Source organism: Pseudorasbora parva, chromosome 14, assembly GCF_024679245.1.
Source record: "Pseudorasbora parva isolate DD20220531a chromosome 14, ASM2467924v1, whole genome shotgun sequence".
Taxonomy (NCBI): domain Eukaryota; kingdom Metazoa; phylum Chordata; class Actinopteri; order Cypriniformes; family Gobionidae; genus Pseudorasbora; species Pseudorasbora parva.
The window spans coordinates 20,898,331-20,918,996 of record NC_090185.1 but is presented as its reverse complement, the minus strand read 5'-3'; the positions used below and the strand labels follow the sequence as shown (position 1 = coordinate 20,918,996).

The following is a 20,666-nucleotide window of genomic DNA, read 5'->3' as shown; positions in this document are numbered from 1 at the left end:
GCACTTGGCCACTTGTCTAATACATGACGTATTTCCTGTATTTTGCCCAAGTGTTCAAGTGAGCATAAAAACTGCAAGTGTGTGTAGAACAAGTGTGCTGCACAAGCCCTGAAAAGTGAAGCCAAAATGTTTTGATCACTCCCAGGTGGTTGGTCCCAGTACAGGTCATAAACTCCGCCCTTTCCATGTAATCTAATGGGATGAGAGGCAACTAAATCAAATAAAGATAAAAATCTTTAAATAAAATATTTGAGATTCTGTCATTTTAGGTAGTATTGTAGTATGCAGGTGTAATTTCAAGAGTCCGTTTAATATTAAATAAGTTTGGTTTTAGTTAGTTATTTGATGGTATAAAAACGACAGTTTGACATCATGATTGACAGCTTCTCTGAGGCAACAGGCTTTTTTTCTGGATTTTCAGATTGGAGCTTTAACTTTAATTTCTACATTTTCATAACTGTTTATTTAACAGTTAGACGTGGGTTGTTATGCAGTAACTGTCCAAACCGATACAGTCATGGGTCCTGAATCAGCGCAAGATGTCACCGCCAGTGGCGTAGCACCAAATTTTGGGCCCTGGGTACAAACCATCTTGCTGGGCCCCCGTACCATGTATGTGTATGTATAGAAAACGGACTTCCCTGCCTCGGGCCCTGGTTACTCAGTACCCTTTATCCCCCCAGTCCCACGCCCCTGGTCACCGCCATATTGGGACATTGGTGGCTTTAAAAGTGCAAGTGTTTACAGAACTTTATTCGGATTTTCAGTACTTTACATTTGTCTGTTCAGTAGTTCCTATGATGACACGATTTAGTAATTGTGGTGATTCTAAGGGTGTGTTCACACTTGTAGTTCAGTTAGTTTGGTCCGGACCAAAAAACAAAAACAAAACATATAGTCCTGGTTCGCTTAGTGCTCACACTGGCATTTTTAACAGCGAACCTAAAGTTACCGAACCAAAGGCATAGGGAGACACTCACAACCTGATTGGTCGGCTTATATGACGTAGGAGCTCGCTTACAGAACATTCAAAACAATGCTGTGTGCTGGATTAAACGCGACCATTTTATGCATGTACATATGGTATTATTTTTACCAGCTGAGAACTCATGAAGAGCTCATGAAATGTTCAAAACAACGCTGTGTGCTGGATTAAACGCGGTCACTTTTTGTGTGTGGCATTATTTTTACCCGCTGAGAACTTATGAAGAGCTCATAAAATGTTCAAAACGAACATGATCAATCGAACCGCAATCGAGTTCGTTTGGAAGCGGAACGAGACCCATCTTTTTAGCAGTCTTGGTCCGCTTGTTTGGTGCGCACCAGGGTTCGGATGGCAGCGTTCACATATGTTCAAATGAACCGCACTAACCGAGCAATCGCACCAGGGTTCGTTTTAACCGAACCAAACATGATAAGTGTGAACGCACCCTTAGTGATAAAAAGCAATCGCAAATGTTGTACAGAATACACTTTTTTATACACATTTTTTAAATGTGCAGCTTGTTCGGTTATCACCTTACTTTCCAAAGTAAGGCATGTAGAGAACACTTCCCGGTGCACATTTACATCGGCCACATTTTACATTTACATTCACCATATAGGAAATGAGTGATGGAGTAAGTGATTTTGGACCCATTTCCCACCTGATGCAGCTGCATAACGAAACAATGTGGTCTGCAATGCAGGATTATTTCACCCTTCCTTTGGGAGTTTGTTGTTTTTGGAAGGGTAAATGAAAGGGAGCACCCCACGCCTGTTTCCTCCTCTTAATTTTTCTCCATCTCAAAGGGCCCTAAAGCGGGAGAGGGAGAGATGGAGGTTGCACCTATAAAACACCAGGGCCGGATGAGGAATGGCCTCCTCCGCACTGAGGGAGGGTGCAGTCCCAGAGCTGCTGCTCTCTCTTGTGGGAAGTGCACTATAAATCTCTGGTCTCTTATCCGGCTGGTCTATTGATAAGCCCTGCACTGCTGGAGAACAAGAAAAGACCTCGAGAGGAGAAGAGAAAAGAGGCAAATAAAGGGACGGAGGAGGTTAGGAAAACATCTTGCACATTAATCGCTTTTTTTTCGCTTTTAATAAAAACTTTAAGATCAAAGTTATCTTATTCTCCTTTTTAGGGAGAGATTTAACAACATTGACAGCCTTATGATATGCTATACCTAATCTAAACAAATTCAAACTCTTATCGGTACATTATTATTATTGCAGATTCTTACAGTTAAGGATTAGTTCAAATCCCCAACCCCAAGTAGTAAACTTCAGGGCTTATCTCGCACTGTTAGTGCTACGCACATGAATGATACTTCAAATCGAACCATGCAATTGCTTTTCAAAGCGACTGGACATCTTAAAACCGAGCGAATCCTTGCTGTCCAGACTATTGTTTCATGGAGATTTATAGAGATGCCTAAAGCAGGCTCAGGAGAGCTTGGGCAGAGTCCCAAAGCAGCAGTGGTCACCCGTCATCCCAGACGCTGGGGAACGGGCTAAATCTGTTTTTACATATCCAAGCAGAGTCGTACGTGTTGTAGCAAGGACACTGCAGTTCATAGGGAAGCATGCACATACGCACGTGCGCGCACACACATTGGCGTAGTCGGGCCTGCTCCGCAATCACTTCAGCGTGATGAAGAGCCTCTACAGGAGACTGTATTAATGGCAATGTGACGGACTGAGGCAGGGCAGACAAGCTGACGCACTCAAGTGAAATTGAAGGAGCACTTGACATTGGTCTGACTTGATTGTTTGAAGATCAGAAGGGATAACGATAGGCCACTTTTACAAAACACCTGAAAAATGTAACCACCCAATATTAATTATTTTGACCGATACGGATATAATTGACATGGCCAATACAAATATTGCGGCTTACACTAAAATAAATGTATATACAAACAAAGTGTTGGGGGTAATGGATTACAAGTAACTCAAGCAATGTAATCAGATTACTTTTTCAAGTAACTAGTAAAGTATCACATTATTTTAAATGTACAACAAAATATTTTAGTTATTAGAACTTCTTCAAATAAGTAATGTAAGTTATTTTGTTTTCCCATTTGACTGACAACTCTCGTTCCCATGCTGAGAAAAATCTAAAGAGGCACAGGTGTGTAAACATGAGGCTTATTGGGGGTAACGCATCACCAGTAACTTAAGTTATTTAATCAGATTACTTTTTTGTAGTAACTAGTAAAGTAATGCATTAATTTTAAATTTGCAACAAAATATCAAGTTACTTTTTCAAATAAGTAACGCAAGTTACTTTGCTTCCCATTTATTGACTAATAACAGCTCTCTGGTCCCAATATTGAGAAAAATCGGGAGTATGGCAAAGGCGTGTAAACATGATGCTTAATGTAGTTCTAGACTAATGTTAAAGGTGCCCTAGAATGAAAAATTGAATTAACCTTGCCATGGTGAAATAAAAAGAGTTCAGTACATGGACATCACATACTGCGAGTCTCAAACATCATTGCCCCCTACTTCTTATGTAAATCTTGTGAATCCAAAACTCCACAAAAAAAAAAAAGTGCTTCTCAACATAACGCCAACCATGACGCAACCATTGGGGATCATTTATATGCACGCCCCCAACATTTGCATCTGTCCAAACATGTTCATTGTCAGGCGGAAATGGAGCGAATCATCAGGTACAAGCGCATGGACACACTTCATGTTCCAGACTGCAGGAGACCTGAGGACTTTACATATCCTTCCCACAGATAAAAAATGTCAACAGTCATGGTTAATGTTTATAATCTGATACCACAACAATTTAATTCAAGATCGTTCATTTGTTCGGCCCATTTCAAGCAAGTTTCGCTCAGCGTCTTAAACTGAAGAAAGTGGCGACTGTATTCCTGCAAGCAGTAAGTAGCGATTTTATCCACTTATTGACTGTTTTAAACAATTTCTGATTAAATTGAAAGTTTCTTAGAGAGACAGCATTGTCTAGATAACGCAAGATGCTAGTACAGTAACAATAGGAAACACCAAGTACCATACCAAACTAAATAGTGTGTCTAATGACAAAGGGGAATATTCCTTTGTATTACAAAATACCATTGGCTCCTGTGCGTCAGATTCCATGTCACTGAATGTTAATACTGCTACTGGAATCCTTTTAGCAACGTCACTTTTTCCACCATAAGTTAAACCGATAGTCATTTAACTAGGCTATTCATTTTGTAAAAATATAAGTTATATATTTATATTTTTGAGAACTGAAGTATGGTGTTTCCTATGATGTTTTTGCCTATTTGTATTTCAGATTAGGCTACATCACAGTCACTGTGTAACCTTAGCCTACATGTGACTAACATTATATAAACATGCAATATCGTTGACGAAAAAAGACAAGTCTAAAATGTAGACTGAATGACACACTTTAAGCAGAACATCTCAAATGGAGATTGATAAAATGCAGCTTACTTGTTTATTGGTGTTTTCAGATTGTCCGTGCGAGAGAGAGAGAGCGCGCATGCATATGATTGCCAGATTAGACATGTTTAGGTATAAACCAGAGTATATCCGGACTATTCACAGAAAAACTCTGTTAGGGGGATTTAATTACTGAAATCTGGCAACCGCACGAATGCGAGCTCTTTCTTGCCCGTGGATGTTCTGAAGACACCAATAAACAAGTAAGCTGCATTTTATCAATCTCTATTTGAGATGTTTTGCTTAGTTTCATTCAGTCGGTCTGTGTTGTGTCAGGACGGTCAGGACTCATGAGCATTGAACTGCTGTGAGCAGCTGAAATAAGCCAATCAGAGCAGAGCTCAACCTTAATATTCATGACCCTTCCATATAAGGCAAAAAAAAAGCATTACATCCTAGAGACATTTTTCTAGGTTTGTATATTGACCTGTAAAACTGTATCTGGACCATTTTCCCCCTTAAATAAACCACATGCCCTCTATGTAGATATCAGAGAACAATTTAACATATTGTTTCAAATCATTCGGGCACATTTAACATGCATTTACTAATCTCATTTGCACAAAAATTATTCAGTATTCCTCCAAATGCATAAAATCAGTGAAATGCAAATACTATCACACAACCTCTAATAATAAAATGTTAAACAAGCAAATGTTTTATGCATTTAATCTCACTTTATTGATCAATTTACTTGCTGCTGACCTACGATGATTCCGTTAAATCGTAAGCAAAAATTATTTTAGATTTGTATTGGTTGTGTTAAACTTTCTTCTCCTGCAATCCAGAATGGTAGCAGTCAAAAGGTTTGTTTGAGCTGCGCCCTCTACTGTACACACATTCCCTTCAGCCTGAGGATTATCGTTTCCATTATCGTTACATCACCCAATCCCCCCCAAATTACCTTTTTATATCAAATAAAATTCAGCCCAGTGACAAAATAAGCCGGTTCCAATACAGAAACTGATAAGTTGTGCATCTCAATGAAAAGTACAAAACATGCTAGCACAGAAAATTATATTAAAACTTTATTTACAGTGTTTAAATAACATCAAAACATCACAAAATGTCCAACGATGTAAAGCTAGTGTGGGCACGGAATGAAAAGAAACAAATGATGGACTACATTCCAGCAGCATGACTCAAAGGAAGAGAATGATGATTGATGGGAGAGAGAGTGATAGAGGCCCAGTGGAAAAAAACAGCTATGCAAGGTTCCGTGCTGAACTTGAGCAGTGGGACCAATGCAGCTCAGCACATACATGAGCCTTATTCACAAACTCCAGAAGACATGGACTATAGTCTTTCCCAGAGCGTAGTTTGGCATGTCCATGTGTCTCTGTGTTTGGAAACGGCAAAGGCGTATCCAAAGAAAAGATGGCATTTACATAACACGATCCTGTACAATTGGTGGGTCATCTCATTGGGATCCACCTGAAACAGCAGAATGGAAAGAGTTAGTTCTGTTTGGGAACAGGTCCAGGATAACACAAGCAGAGGATAAATCAGTCTCTTCCCACACTGAAGAAGGAGACACATGTGGCAGGGAACGTTTCCAATGCTGAAATGGATCAGTGTCATTTTTCCTATACGAAGAAGAACATCATTTGGGCTTCTGGATTCATTCCAGAGCTGATGTAAACATGGGAAACCCATTTATAAGGTTGAAGCATAGAAAAACCGAAAAAGGATTAAGTTGCTGGTTCTAGGACATTAATTGGAGGTTTTCATGGCCTGGTACATTGTCAGAAAACATCTGCAAAAATACAACAGCTTATAACTGAGGTAGTACCCTCAATGGGACATCTTAGTACCTTTTTTTTGCAACTTAAAAGGTTCATAGTAGTACTTAACCCTTAAATGCGTAAATGTTTTACCAATCATTATTACATATTTGGGTCTTTAGCGACCAAACACTGATCTTTACCTGTTGCGATATATTTTAAAACTCTTCTGATATTAGTGTGACTTACAAAAGAATAAAAATCAAGCATACTATGTTACCTTATGGAGCTTGGAAGGGTTCAGTTCGAGCAGATGTTTTATATCATCACGGTCCCCATCAGAGCTCATTTCCCAGCACATTCAACATCTGCCTCAAATTTGCAATCTCAAACATATTCTCAAAACTATCATTTTCAAAATCTTCAAAATCAATATTTTTATCGCTGACAGCTTTACCAGATCCACCATCAAGTAACAGTGAATTGGCTTGCAGTAAATCGCAGAGCAATTTCAAGTTTTGCTGATGATACTTTCTATTTTTTTTGTTTTCTGCCTGCAGTAACTATGAGTGAAACGCCACTTCGTTTCAGATATTGCCACCTTGCAGAATAAAGGTAAATTGCACTTATTCAGTCATCAAAGATTCAATTATTATGGTGCAGAAAAAAAAATACTAACACTGTTACACACCTCGGGTCTTTAGCGACCCTTTAAAAATGGTTTACAAAAAACGACTGGGAAAACAGGCACTTTTATCATTTTAATTTGTACATTGTTTATAATTAATTGATTGAGGAATACTAGAAGGTTGATGTCTAACTTGAAAAAATATGTAGAACATATGTATGAAAAAGTATATAGACATAAAAAATGTATGTAGAGGACGGTAGTGAATGGTATCCCAGGTCATTAAAGACCCGAGGTGTGCGTTTAAGTATTACTACTCTAAGGTACTAATATGCACATTTTAGGGGTAAAGAAGGTACTTTAAGTGTACTTCCCCAGTGATGAGCTTTTGTTCCCCTAAAGATACAATTTTCAGTGTACAAGGACTGCATTTGACTGGACGTTTGTCTAAATCTGGGTGTAGATCATCATAATCTAGGTGGTTTATTCGAGACTAACCCTAAATAATCTACATCTGAAGTACTTTCTCTAGATCTACCTTGGGATCTTCTAAAGATCTTCTGGGCTGTTTTGTCTATGTACCGTATCTAATGTTAGATCAACTAGTCAGGGTCAGGCTGCAAAGGCAATAGCAAGGATGATGGTGTAAGGTGATGGCCAGATTTTTTTTAAGTCAAACACGGATAAACCTAGTCAGTGACCGCTTTCCACTGAAAATGCCTCTGCTTTCAGACTAGACTTGCTTCATGAAAGTGTCCTTACGGAGATGTGGCAAATGAATGATTTGGGATTGAGACCTTGTCTCTTCTGAGTCTTACGCCGGAACTATGTAAACACAGGAGAGCAAGTAATGGTCTCCACATGGGTCCCATTCCACATAACACCCCTGTCACCGCCATTACCCCCGCTGCAGCTAATGTTAACCAGGGAACCGAACTGGCAGGAAACAGAAACTGATAGGGGACAGACACAGATATAAGAAATCGTCTAGAACGCGGCCACTATTTTCTTTTGGATATGGGGGATGTCTGTAAAAACGTGTGTGTGGGGTACCAGGACAAAATTCAACAGATGCAGTCCTGGTGCCAGCCATAATAAATGCAATCTCACGACCTCACCGTGTTTTCCCAACGTCCTCTCGGCACGTTTGACATTTAATCGCTCTCTCTCCCCAGAGCAGGGAGCCCCTTTTGGGGAACAGAAGAGTGAGGGCCTGTGGACAGGGCTTAGATCACAGCTGAAGGTGTCCTTGGTCTGCCAGTTTGCTTTGATACCTCAGGAGGTCACTCGAGATCCCCATTGACCTTGACTCAGCGCGGTATTAAGAAGTCTTTGAAGAACTTTCAAAATGTGCCACTTACCCACACGCCCCTTGTCCTGTTCTCTCGACACTGCCGTGTGACTAAGTTCATAACCCTCCAGTCCAACCCCGGATACGGTTTTTACAGCGTTAACAAAGAGATCCTCACCTTGTGTCTTCAAGGAGAGAGCTGTGTTCTTCTGTAGGTCTCGTTTGTAATCGAAAGACGGGTGAGGCGTGCCCCGTAGTAGTCCACGATGTAATCCGACCCATCTGATGGACCCACAATCTATGCCAGAGCAAACAAAACGAGTCTTGAATGTCAGAGCGGCGTAGGGAGACCTACATAACAATGTAATCTTTCACCAGACAATTACATGATTCCACATTACACAATGATGATTACCAGGTGGGCTGGTTGGGTCTATCGTCCTCCTCAGATGGCTCATGCTCGTGCAATTGAATTATAAGACAGTAATGCCGAATTGGAAGCAATTTAAGTTTAACCCCAGGCAGTGCTGTAATTGAGGTTGCTTTCGGAGTCCTAGTGAGGAGGAGTGTCCCGAAGGACAGTCCCCAGATCAGAGTTTCAGGAATGAGCCTAGAGCCCAAACTGGGGCCCGTGCCAGTTCTGAGATCAGCTTCTATACGAGCAACATGCTTGGATTGACGCACAAAGACAGCGCAATGGCTTCCTGCAGGCGTGCGTGCCCAACACCTGGCCCTGCCGGCTCTGCTGCGCTCCGCTTTGGGACGGGATGATAATGAGAACACACATCTGGTGGAGGGAGAAAAGCCCCACCAAACACAGTCGCTGTGTTCTACCATATCGAGATTAGCGCTCATCTGGCAGCGGCCCAATACAAGCCATTTCCTCTCTCAATGGTATCGGGCCGAGAGTTGTCTAGTTGGGTCGAGTTTCTTGAACACACACGTTCGTGTCCCTTCATAGCATTAACATCCGATCCATCAAACTCACTTGATTCATCCACTCTCAAACCTAAAGTTTCAGTGCCATTAATCTTGCGTCATTACTTTCAAGGGGTTGAAATGTGGCGCAGGAGGGAATATCGATGAATATAAATAACAGTAACATGTCCCAGGTGTTTATTCATTAGTTCTCAAAGATGCATTTCCCGAATGACACAGCTCTTAGCAAAGGTAGTTTGGAGTATAAAATATGGGGTTTTAGAAAGCAAATGGGGTCCCGGGGGAAGGGGACACCCTTTATCAAAAGTGTCACAATTTAAAAACGAAGAGGCGCGACAGTCGACAGCTAATTGAGAATGTTAGCGCATGACAGCTTTGGCTGCCAGAGGCACTTCTTAAAAGCATTGCTCTCCCAGGGCCTTCAATAAGACATTAAGAGAACAATAAACACTGCAGTGGCCCTGTTAATCAAAGCCGCCACGGCCATTTAAAAATAAAATAAAAGCTTGGTTTATTTATCCACTGCGGCTAGGAAAGAGCAGGAACACAAAACAACTGAAGGAGTCATGATAAACCAGCAGGAGCATGAAATTGTCAATGGATGGACAGGTATTGTTTCGCAAGCGGCTACGAATAATCAAACCAGGTACAGAGGACTTGAGGCACACAATGTTTATAGTAGTCGGTAAATTTGAAATGCCAGAACTTTTAAAGCTTATAAATGGCAAAAAGTTCACATATATACGACGAATAAGCTATCGTAACACGCTGTCCTGTCCTGTCTGAAAACATCAAGTTACTGTTCCCTCGGCGTTTCGTAGTTCGGACGCATCCGAACACATAACAAAAAAACTAACCAGCGGCAGGGGACGCAAACATTTCCAACATATGACGCAGCAGCCGGAGGATTTCTGAAGTAAGTACGTGTAATAATTATTCCTGGAGCCATCCTTCAACATGCATAAGAGCTTGCCATAAATATCTGTCATCGGTGGCATGTGGAAGTGGCACCAGTGAGCATACGTCTCTCATGTATAGATTCATTCAGGCCTGTGAGGCTTAATGAGAGTGGAGAGGGTGAGGTTAGGCCTAACAAGATGACAAATGGAGCGGCTTTTTTCTCTTGTCAGGTGTAGGGGGCCTTTAATGGAGGTTAGGGGAGTCCCGTGGGAGCGTGCGGCTTGGGACATGAGGAGGAGGAGGAGGAGGCGAAAACAAACGACGCTCTCATTAGCTCCTTTCACAGTGCTGGAGCCACCGGAGGAGAGACACAGGTGCCACTGAATACAAACACAGGCATTGAAGTACAAGTCAGTGCTGAGTCTCTGTGTCTGCAGCTCATTTATAGGGCGGAGGGTAAAGAGCCTCCCAGTGTTACTGCTCTAATATACTCAGTGTAAGCTAGCAGTCATTTAGCAGACGCTTTTATCCAAAGTGACTTACAGCACATATATTAATGGCACAAACGTCACATCCATTCATTCATCTATAAACATATCATTTTTTTTCAAATATAAACCATATAGCCAGGGCTGCATCTATCCATAACGAACACATCCATCCATCCATCCATCCATCACACATTCATCCATTCTTCTATCTATCACACATCTGTCCATCACACATCCATCTGTTCATCTATCTATCACACATCCATCCATCTGTCTATCACACATCCATCCATCCATCCATCCATCCATCACACATCAATCCATCCATCCATTAATCTATCATCCCACATCCATCCATCCATCACACATTCATCCATCCATCTGTCTATCACACATCAATCCATCCATCCATTAATCTATCATCCCACATCCATCCATCCATCACACATTCATCCATCCATCACACATCCGTCCGTCCATCACACATCCATCCATTAATCTATCCATCACACATCTGTCCATCCCATATCCATCAGTTCATCCATCTCACACATCCATCCAACCATCTATCACACATCAATCCATCCATCCATTAATCTATCATCACACATCCATCCATTACACATCCATCCATCACACATCAGTCCATCCATTACACATCCATCCATTACACATCCATCCATCCGTCCATCACACATCCGTCCATCCATCACTCACACATCCGTCCGTCCATCCATCCACAAATTCATCCATCACACATCCGTCCATCCATCACACATTCGTCCATCCATCACACATCCGTCCGTCCATCACACATCTGTCCATCCATCCCACATCCATCCATCCATTAATCTATCATCCCAATCCCACATCCACCCATCCATCACACATCCGTCCGTCCATCACACATCCGTCCGTCCATCCCACATCCATCCATCCATCCATCAATCTATCATCCCACATCCACCCATCCATCACACATTTATCCATCTATCTATCTATCTATCTATCTATCTATCTATCTATCTATCTATCTATCTATCTATCTATCTATCTGTCTATCTATCTATCTATCTATCTATCTATCTATCTATCTATCTATCTATCTATCTATCTATCTATCACACATCCATCCACCTATCAAGCAATTAATCTATCCATACCACATCCATCCATCCATCCATCCATCACATCCGTCAATCACACATCTGTCCATCCATCCATCAATTAATCTATCCATCCCACATCCATCCATCATATCTACATATCATTACATATCCATCTATCATCACACATCCATCCATCACACATCCATCCATCACACATCCATCATCACACATCCATCATCACACATCCATCATCACACATCCATCATCACACATCCATCCATCACACATCCATCCATCACACATCCATCCATCACACATGGTCCCTCACACATGGTCCATCACACATCCATCCATCACACATCCATCATCACACATCCATCCATCACACATGGTCCATCACACATCCGTCCATCCCACATTCATCACACGTAATATCCATCCATCCCACATCCATTCATATTTTTCCAAATATAAACCATACATCTTGATAGTTTTTGTTAGAAGTCTCTACTATTTCTACCCTCAGTGTAAAGCCATCTCAGCCAATAAAAATGAAAACCCAATAACTATTAAATTAGGTATTAGTAACGAGAATAAAATAATTAAAATGCAGAAGGAGAAGTAAACATGTATAAATAGGCCAAAACCTGGAAATTAAAATCTCTTACCTGCATGGATATCAACATGAAGTCCACTAAGCTTCCAATTCCACAGAACCCCACAGTGCAGAATTTCAGCAGGCCTGGGAACAAACAAAGAGTGATCACACGTTAACTCAGAACATACTGAAAAGCTTTCCATCATAACCACTTTGTGTCCAAAAACACTTTCTCTCTGGCTTCTCTGTATGACCACAAGGAAAAACAATTTTGAGGGCAAAGCTATTAAACGTGCACCTAAGGAAATGTTTTTTTCTTTTCATTTTTGCATTAGCGCAGACTGTTAAACTACCGTGCAAGGCTGTAAGGTCAAATTATAATAATCAGCCAATTCATAGAGCTGAAATCAATGTGCTGCACGTGAAGAATTTTGAGCATTAAAGACTCACCTGCCTTCCAGCAAATAAAGTAAGACTGTCACTTAATACTCATGAGCCAAGGTAAAATGACATAATTGCCACAAAATAAACAATTTTGGTTTAAATTTAAGTAGGCCTACTTTGGATGTCCATAGAGCGATCATTTGAAACACCATCAGGAGCCCATGAGATCTGCAGTCAATGAAAAACCCCCTTCCATCCTGCGATTCAAACATAATTGCTGCTAATCATCCCTAATATTACTTATAATTGGTCATTGAGGGGTTTAGGCATGTTGATTCCAGGACGGCTATCAAAAAAGCCACCTGCAGAATGTCTTCTCAACAAGTCCGAGCCTTCCTTTGAGCCACACCTGGTCTGGACTGACCCCAGAGCTGCTGGGCTATTACGCTCTCAATGAACACGTCTATACAACTGACTCCAGCGCGGTGTGAGCCTGCCTTTCACAAACGCCGGCGCTCCTCGCACAAAGAAGCCAGGAACAAGGGGGACCTTCAACAACCAGGCCCTTTTGTCCTGACGCAGGTGCTTAATTGATCAGGAAGTCCTTAAAACATGGAGAGAGGCAGAAAGACTGCGCTTCCCGCTGTATACCGCCTAACCTTGGGATTTAGATGTGCTACTTGAACTCATCTGCATGCGATGACAATAATTGCACCATGGGACAGGCGAACACCATGAGATCTTATGGTAAAGAGAACTGTTTTAGTTAATTAGTTGTCACACGCAGATTCATTTGTTAAAACAGTTGGTACCAAAAAAAGAGCAAGGTGCTCAAAAAAGGGTAATTCATGTTTTTTCACATATTCTGAAAAGCAGCATGTGACCTACAACTCTGTAAGGACTGATACTAGTAGGCCTCACAATTGAACAGCATGTACCTTTTCTTAAAAGTGTTTATTTTCAAAACAGGCGTAGATATTTAGGGGATGGTTTACATCTTGGTCAAAGTGGAAGGAACGCTTGAACCACCAGTCTTTAATCAAAATGAAACTTTCATCAAATATTTTGTGGCCTTTTAGTCCGTATCCCACAAAATCTGTTAAAATCCAGGACATGTGCTGATTGAGGCTTGTATCCACCACGGAATAAAAACTATTAAAAAAAATAATTGCGACTATCTCATAATTCAGACTTTTTCCCCCATCACAAATGTGAGAAATAGTCAGAATTTTGAGATATAAAACTTGCAATTCTGACTTTTTATAACATAAAACAAAAAAACTGTAATTATCTTTTAAATGTTTTTTAGACTTTTTCTTGCAATTTTGACCTTTATTCTCAGAATTGTGACACATAAAGTCCAGAACAGAACAGTCACAATTCAGAATTGTGAGTTTAATTTTATATATCTCACAATTCTAACTTTATAACTCGCAATTGTGAGAAAAAAAAATTGCCCTTCTTTTTTATTCTTCTCTTACTGAGAAACCTTAGAGATTGCTATCAATTGCCCTTTTTTATATTCAGTGGCGGAAACAAGCTTTCTCCGAAATTCCGAAGTTAATACTGCTTAAAAATATAAACAACCAAGAAGTTTTTTTTTGCATTTAGACATTAATTTCATGACAATTAAAGACCTTTCCCCCCTAAAATTCTCCCCAAATTTATGCCCCAATGCTTTAGTTAAGTTTTTTTTCCCCGTAGACTGAATTTCATAAATATATATGTAGTAATTATTTACTGGACTTGTAGTAAAATTCTAATGGATTTTTAATTGTATAACTGTGCCCTATTAGTGTCACTTCCAAGTCTACTTAACAGATATAACTGTTAACTAAAACTATTTAAACATTTTTGTTAATTAAAATAAAATTAAATATTAATAAACACAAATTAGAAATATTGCCTTGGCGTCTAACTGAAATAAGTACTAAAATTACTAAGTAAAATAAAATAAAAATACTACTAAAATAACACTAAACACTAATAAAAATGACAAAAGCAAAAAATGCAAAGGGTAAAACTGTAGCTATAAAAGCTAATTTAAAATATTAATAAAAACTATTACAGTATAATACAGTAAATAAATAATCCTAAAATAACAGTGAAACAGATTACATTTTTAGTGAATTTAAGAAATATTTTGTAAAATAAGTGCTTACTTAAAGTCTGTAATTTTGTCTACATCTATTGTTAAACTGTGTAAAAAAAGAAGAAGAAAAAAGACAATTCAAGATTACATCTGCCACCCTAGTCTACAAGTTTCATCATTAGCAGGATTGGCCTTATGAAAAAAAAAAAACTAATTAAAAAAAACCCATTGGTCAAACCTTGATCATACTGGCTACAGGCCAGAAATATCATCATCATCATCTTACTGGTATCAAATCAGATTTCCATGTCAGTGCTGACCATGAGTATGTCTATCTCTTTAAATCAATAGTAGTGCAAGAAAAATATCAAGATTGGTGCAGTCTTACTCAGAGAACATCTGGCCAAAAGGTGTGTCCTTGGAGAGGAGGCGAGCGATGATGTCAACGGCAGAACATCCAGGACTGATTCTGTCTGTTCTAAAGGTCCCTTGAGTTATAGTGCAGCACTAGCACGAGATATGTTCATGTAGGGATGTGCCCGAAGCTGAATACCATATTCGGCAAAAGGCACGGATAATAGCTTCAAAATGAATAACTGCTGAATAATAAAAAAAATCTTGGGCTGACACAGTCATTCCTCGTGTTTGCTGGATAACAGGTGTGCCAGGGGATATTATACATAAACATCTAAAATCAATACGCAATAATGAGTGTGTGAAGGGATTGAGTGTAAACTTTATGACTGAATCGAGCACAAATCAAATAGCCGCGCTGCCGTCTGCGTGCGTTTCTCAGGAATCAGAAGTTGGCAAGAGTAATATTCACTAAAATGCCACATTATACACACGTTCTATTATTTAATATGTATATTTCTGTATATATATCATAGTTACATGAACGAATGAAATACGCACAGGACCATCGCAAATCAAATATCCACATTGCCGTCTATCATAAAGCTCTCTGTAGAGTAATAATCAACCGAGATACAGAATCATGCACATTTTCTACTACTTCATATGTCTATTTAAATGTTTTAAACCTTATATGATAGGCTACATGATATTTCTCTGCCTAGCTCTTTCTCTTGAGATTTCTATAATTTGTTCAGATTTGCATTTGTATGCATTGTAAAACTTGCAATTTTCAAACACTGACTGAATATTTTCTTTCAACTTCCTTGTTCTCAAATCATTTATTTATAGAGTACAACTTTCTTTTATTTAACATTGAGTATAATAGTTCTAATTAGATGATATTAAATAGAGTAAGGTCTCCGAGTCGGGACTCAAATTTGGGTCACAACAGTCCATCTCGAAGCACCATCTACAAAGGCAAAGATATTTGTATACATCTTATCATAATAAAAATAATTATTTTTTCAGTTATACAAGGTATATTTGTTCACTGATAACTACGAAGGAAACGAAGATAGGCAGTGCATGTAAAACCATAGACGTAACAGTTTTGTCTAATAAAAATGCAAAAACGTCCGGTTAAAGCACCACTTCCGGTTTTATACGAATACAGACACAGTTATGAATCATTTTGAGATTGTTATTGATTATTAGGGATGGGTAAATGCAATGGTTGCCAGAAAAAGCTGATTTTTTTTTCTTTTCTGGATCCATGGCCTAGTGACCTACACATTTATCCAAGTTCGATTTCGACAGTAGATTTCAAGTTCGACAGTACAGACAGTACTTTCTTACCCAAGGCCGGGTATCCCAAGTAGAACCGATCCGCCCCAATCCATCCCAGGAAGAGTGACAGAGCAACAGCCACTTTGTATGAGTAACCACTCCTAATTGAAGACAAAACAAAAGATATTAACAGATTATTAACAAATAAACAAACAAACCAAAAAAAAAAAAAGTAACAGAAAACTTGACTTACACATTTCGGCATGGGATGCTTTTGTTGAACCCCACCTCTACACCGCTGAATTTAAACTGTGTTCCATTCGACAGCCGACAGCTGATGTTTGGAGCAGGCAGGCATTCCACTGCAATGACAACACATACCGATTTAATTTATCACTTATGTAGGACATATTCTGGCATTATAGACCCATTCATTTTTTATTCTAATATATATATTTTTAAAATATATACTAGGGCTGCAGCTATCGATTCTTTTTGTAATCGATTAATCTACCACTTAATCGATCGATTAATCGATTAATCGGATAATAATTACTTACTAAGTAATTATTACTAAGAGACACTAAGACGCGTATCTTAAAATTAACATCTAATTTGTCTTCTTTTTAGAAAAATTAAGTTTTATTGCTGAAATTGCATACATTAATAACTGTGAAACTAAACAATTTTAATGCATACAATTGCCATATTATATTAAATAAAAATCTATTTCAAATTACTTTAAAAAGGTAAACATAGTTCAATCTAAAACTAAACCTACAACCAATAAATCTAAATAGTAGTAATATAAATAACAATAATGCCAATATAAATAATATAAATATTCTATAAATTCTATATAATATAAATATTCTAATATTCTATAAATATTCTATAAATAATATAAATAACTAAACATTGTATTTATGTTGTGCAACTTAACTTTCATGTATCAGCTTCAGCTCAGGCATGACATAAGCATTTACTGTCTTATTTACTCCTTTACTGAAGCAAAACATATTGGACAGGTTAACTTGGAACAAGAGATGAGCGGATCAGCTCTATCGTCACCGAATCAGCTGTTAGAAGCAAACCATCCATCCGCACCAGGTGGTCACAACTTCAAATCCTCCGTGTTAAGCGCGATGCTATCGTCACATATTAGCTACACTGAAGTAGGTTGCTAAACAGAACAAAAAAAAATATTTGGGCAAAATTACATTTACATAAACCAGGGTCGACAACCTATACATCACACGGAGGAATAACCGCTAGAACGTGATCAAACGCGAGCTATGTTTAATTCAGTTAAAGTACATCACACATGCTGATCTTTTGAGCTAATCATTCATCATTGTAACACAGCTTGTTTTAAGTTAGTAGCTATAAATATGATTAAAGTGTGATATTTAAATTACACAAATCAATGAAAGCACGCAGCTCTGAGCTCTGAAAGCACGAGCGCTGCTCATCACACACACACACACACACACACACACACACACACACGCGCGCGCGTTACAGCTTGTTCTGATATTTGTTGCGCCTAGTATTGAGAACATCTAATGGTGCATTTCGAAGATATTATCAAGTAGGATATATAAAGTCTCATTAAAGATTTCACACACATCACAATGACGGTGATCCATGTGCAAAGCTGCAAACTCCATCGAGTTCGTGTGTTTGGAGTTGCTCGTATCTCCTCAGCTGACGCGTGAACTGCCGCAAATGAAACTTAAATGTTCAGCGTCGCATCCTGAAGCTCAACACACAGTTTTCTTCATTTAAAAACAGCGATATTAAATGATATTACCAGTGCTGATGCCCGCCCGCTCTCTCTCTCTCTCTCTCGCATTGCGGTCTTTGATCTCGACATGAGCTGAAAACGAAAGTTAAAGAACGACACGCATTCATTGCGTTTTAGCGTGATATGAGAGTTCCGCGTCTTTATTAAAATCAACATATTAACGATTTCTCTCATCCACCTGCAATGTTTGGGATGTTTATGCACCTGAACCGCGGATATAACCGCAATCCGCTCATACTCCGAGTCCTTACACAAAAAATGTCTTTCTGCAATATCTGTGTGTAGTTAAATGGACTAAGCGAAGCATCGAGGCAGATGATTTTGCCTCGAGGATTTTTTTGATTCGATTAACTCGAGTTACTCGATGAATCGTTGCAGCCCTAATATATACACATTAAAATATTATAATAATATGAATACTATATTATACACTATTACACAAATAAAAGCTACTGGTGAAAAGTTTGGAAACATTACTATTTTTAATGTTTTTGAATAAAGCCTCTCATGCTCATCAAGCCTGAATTTATTTGATCAAAAATATAGAATAAACTGTAATATGTGAAGTATTATTAAAACTTAAAATAATGGTTTTCTATTTTATATATTGTTGTGCTGCTTAATATTTTTAAATAAAAAGAAATTTAAATTTAAAATAGAAAGCTTTTCTAACTATAAATCTTTTATATATAATATATCAATAATATATCAATTGATATAATATATCAATTTAAATCCTTGCTGAATAAAAATATTAATTTCTTTCAGAAAAAAGAAAGAAAAAAAACACCCCGAACTTTTAAATGCCAATGTATATTGTAACAAAATATTTCTATTTTAAATAAATGTTGTTCTTTTTTTATTCTTTGTACTTTTTATTCATCAAATCCTGAAAAAGTAGCACAGGTTATAAAAAAAAATATTAAACAGCTTAATTATTTCCAACATTGATAATAAATCAGCATATTAGAATGATTTCTGAAGGATCATGTGACTAGACTGGAGTAATGATGCTGATGAAAATTCAGCTTTGCATCACAAAAATACATTTTATTTTAAAGTATATTATATAAAAAACATGAATTTAAATTGTACAATATAATATAATATATTTCACACTATTACAGATCATTAAATGACTTGATTCAAGACTTGATGAGAAGAGACTTCTTTCAAAAACATTAAATGTTATTATGTTGTACTATATTCATAGTCTACACTGTTAAAATCAAATTCATATGTATAAATTACAATAAATTATGTTAAATAAATATTTCATTATAATATGTAGAAGAACGTAGAAGCATTTCAAGCATTTTAAATAGTGAAACATGAAAGTCGACCAACCCCAGGCCAACCGGTCCTTGCAGTTTTCTGGTTCTTGAGTTGCATCATCTATTTTAGGTCCATTACACAGATACCTAAGCACTGTTAAGGTGGAATCAAATAGTATTTCAATTTTAAAGCAATATTAGTGATGCTGATTTACAATAGTCAATTCAAGTCACCTTTATTTTTATTGTGCTCACAATACAGATAGTTTCAAAGCAGCTTGACAGTAATCGACAGACATGGAATGTAATTAATTTACGTAAAAAAACTGAAAATAAAAATAAATACAACTCTGAAATATTTCAAAAGGTCTCTAAACAGAACAAACCGATATATGCTGCTATGTAGGACACATTACAGTTCTATGTAAATATCACTCTATACACTATTAAATCACAAATCTAAACGCCAAGTCGTAATATTTGTACCGTAAAAATGTCAAATAATGACTTATATGTTAAATTAGCACATTTATATAATGAACAAACATCAAATACAACCACAATGCTAGCTAGCAGGCTACTAATTCAACGATCCCATAATATTTACGCGATTTTGAAAGGATATTGTCCCAACTGCAGTTTATCACAGTTGTCCACATCATTTCCCAGGCTGTGGATGACAGTAAGGCAGAAGGTGAAGATGATCAGCGGCCGTGTTGCTGATCGAAAGCGCATCAAACTCTTCCAGTGCAACGCCATGTTGAATTGTCACGTGACTGCCGGGGCTCTTAAAGAAACAGTTCACTAGATTCGCCGAGTACATAGCACGTAAGTCTCTCAGAATTCTCTTATTTAACGCCTTTAACTTTATAATTATATTTAGTAAAGCCGGATTGTTCCGTATATCAAGTTTGCACGTAAACCCAAGTATCGGTTAAACTTATTCACGGTGTTTAATGCTGATAATCAACTTTAGAACCGGCTAACTGCGCTAGCCTGTGTCACATAATGGGGTTTTGTATTGGGAAGCAGGAGCATGTTTGTGTATGATGTTGTATTTTATTATTTATAAGTTATGATTATAATTTTAAAGCAAAGTACTTTTCGATTGATAGAATGATTCTTTAACGTCTTATTTACACTGTCACGAAGTTTTACAGCACTGATTTCAGTGGTGACTCAGTGTTTTACCCTTATGCACCTGTTTGATTCCGTTTATTTTATTTATATTATATGCCACGATATAAATAACGCTTAAATTAGATAGTAGACATATAAACACTTATGTACCCTTAAGTTTATTAATGGTTTCGTTCTTATATTGTGTTTAACTTCTAAT

At 38.1% G+C, this 20,666-nt stretch overlaps 2 protein-coding genes across 2 annotated transcripts in view; one reads left to right on the top strand and one right to left on the bottom strand.

The window, feature by feature from the left end:
- Window positions 1-5,409: 5,409 nt before the first annotated feature.
- On the bottom strand, window positions 5,410-20,114 carry tm2d1 (TM2 domain containing 1). The gene is made up of 7 exons (XM_067415832.1): window positions 19,953-20,114; window positions 19,401-19,474; window positions 16,500-16,608; window positions 16,316-16,407; window positions 12,197-12,270; window positions 8,268-8,387; window positions 5,410-5,880 (listed from the first exon to the last, which is right to left on the bottom strand). The coding sequence occupies exons 1-6, from the start codon at window positions 20,084-20,086 to the stop codon at window positions 8,277-8,279; spliced, it is 594 nt and encodes a 197-aa protein (XP_067271933.1). The 5' UTR covers window positions 20,087-20,114; the 3' UTR covers window positions 5,410-5,880; window positions 8,268-8,276.
- Window positions 20,033-20,666, top strand: part of patj (PATJ crumbs cell polarity complex component) — a 143,031-nt gene continuing 142,397 nt past the window's right edge. The window contains 1 exon segment of the mRNA XM_067415824.1: window positions 20,033-20,155. The gene's annotated coding sequence lies outside the window, so the exon portion shown is untranslated.

Excerpts from the sequence above, each read along its gene's own strand:
- tm2d1 (XM_067415832.1), bottom strand. The coding sequence starts at position 20,086 with ATGGCGTTGCACTGGAAGAGTTTGATGCGCTTTCGATCAGCAACACGG. Across the intron at positions 19,475-19,952 it reads GATAAACTGCAGTTGGGACA|GTATCTGTGTAATGGACCTA; the intron begins ATATCCTTTCAA and ends AACAGTGCTTAG. Across the intron at positions 8,388-12,196 it reads TCATGTTGATATCCATGCAG|ATTGTGGGTCCATCAGATGG; the intron begins GTAAGAGATTTT and ends GCTCTGGCATAG.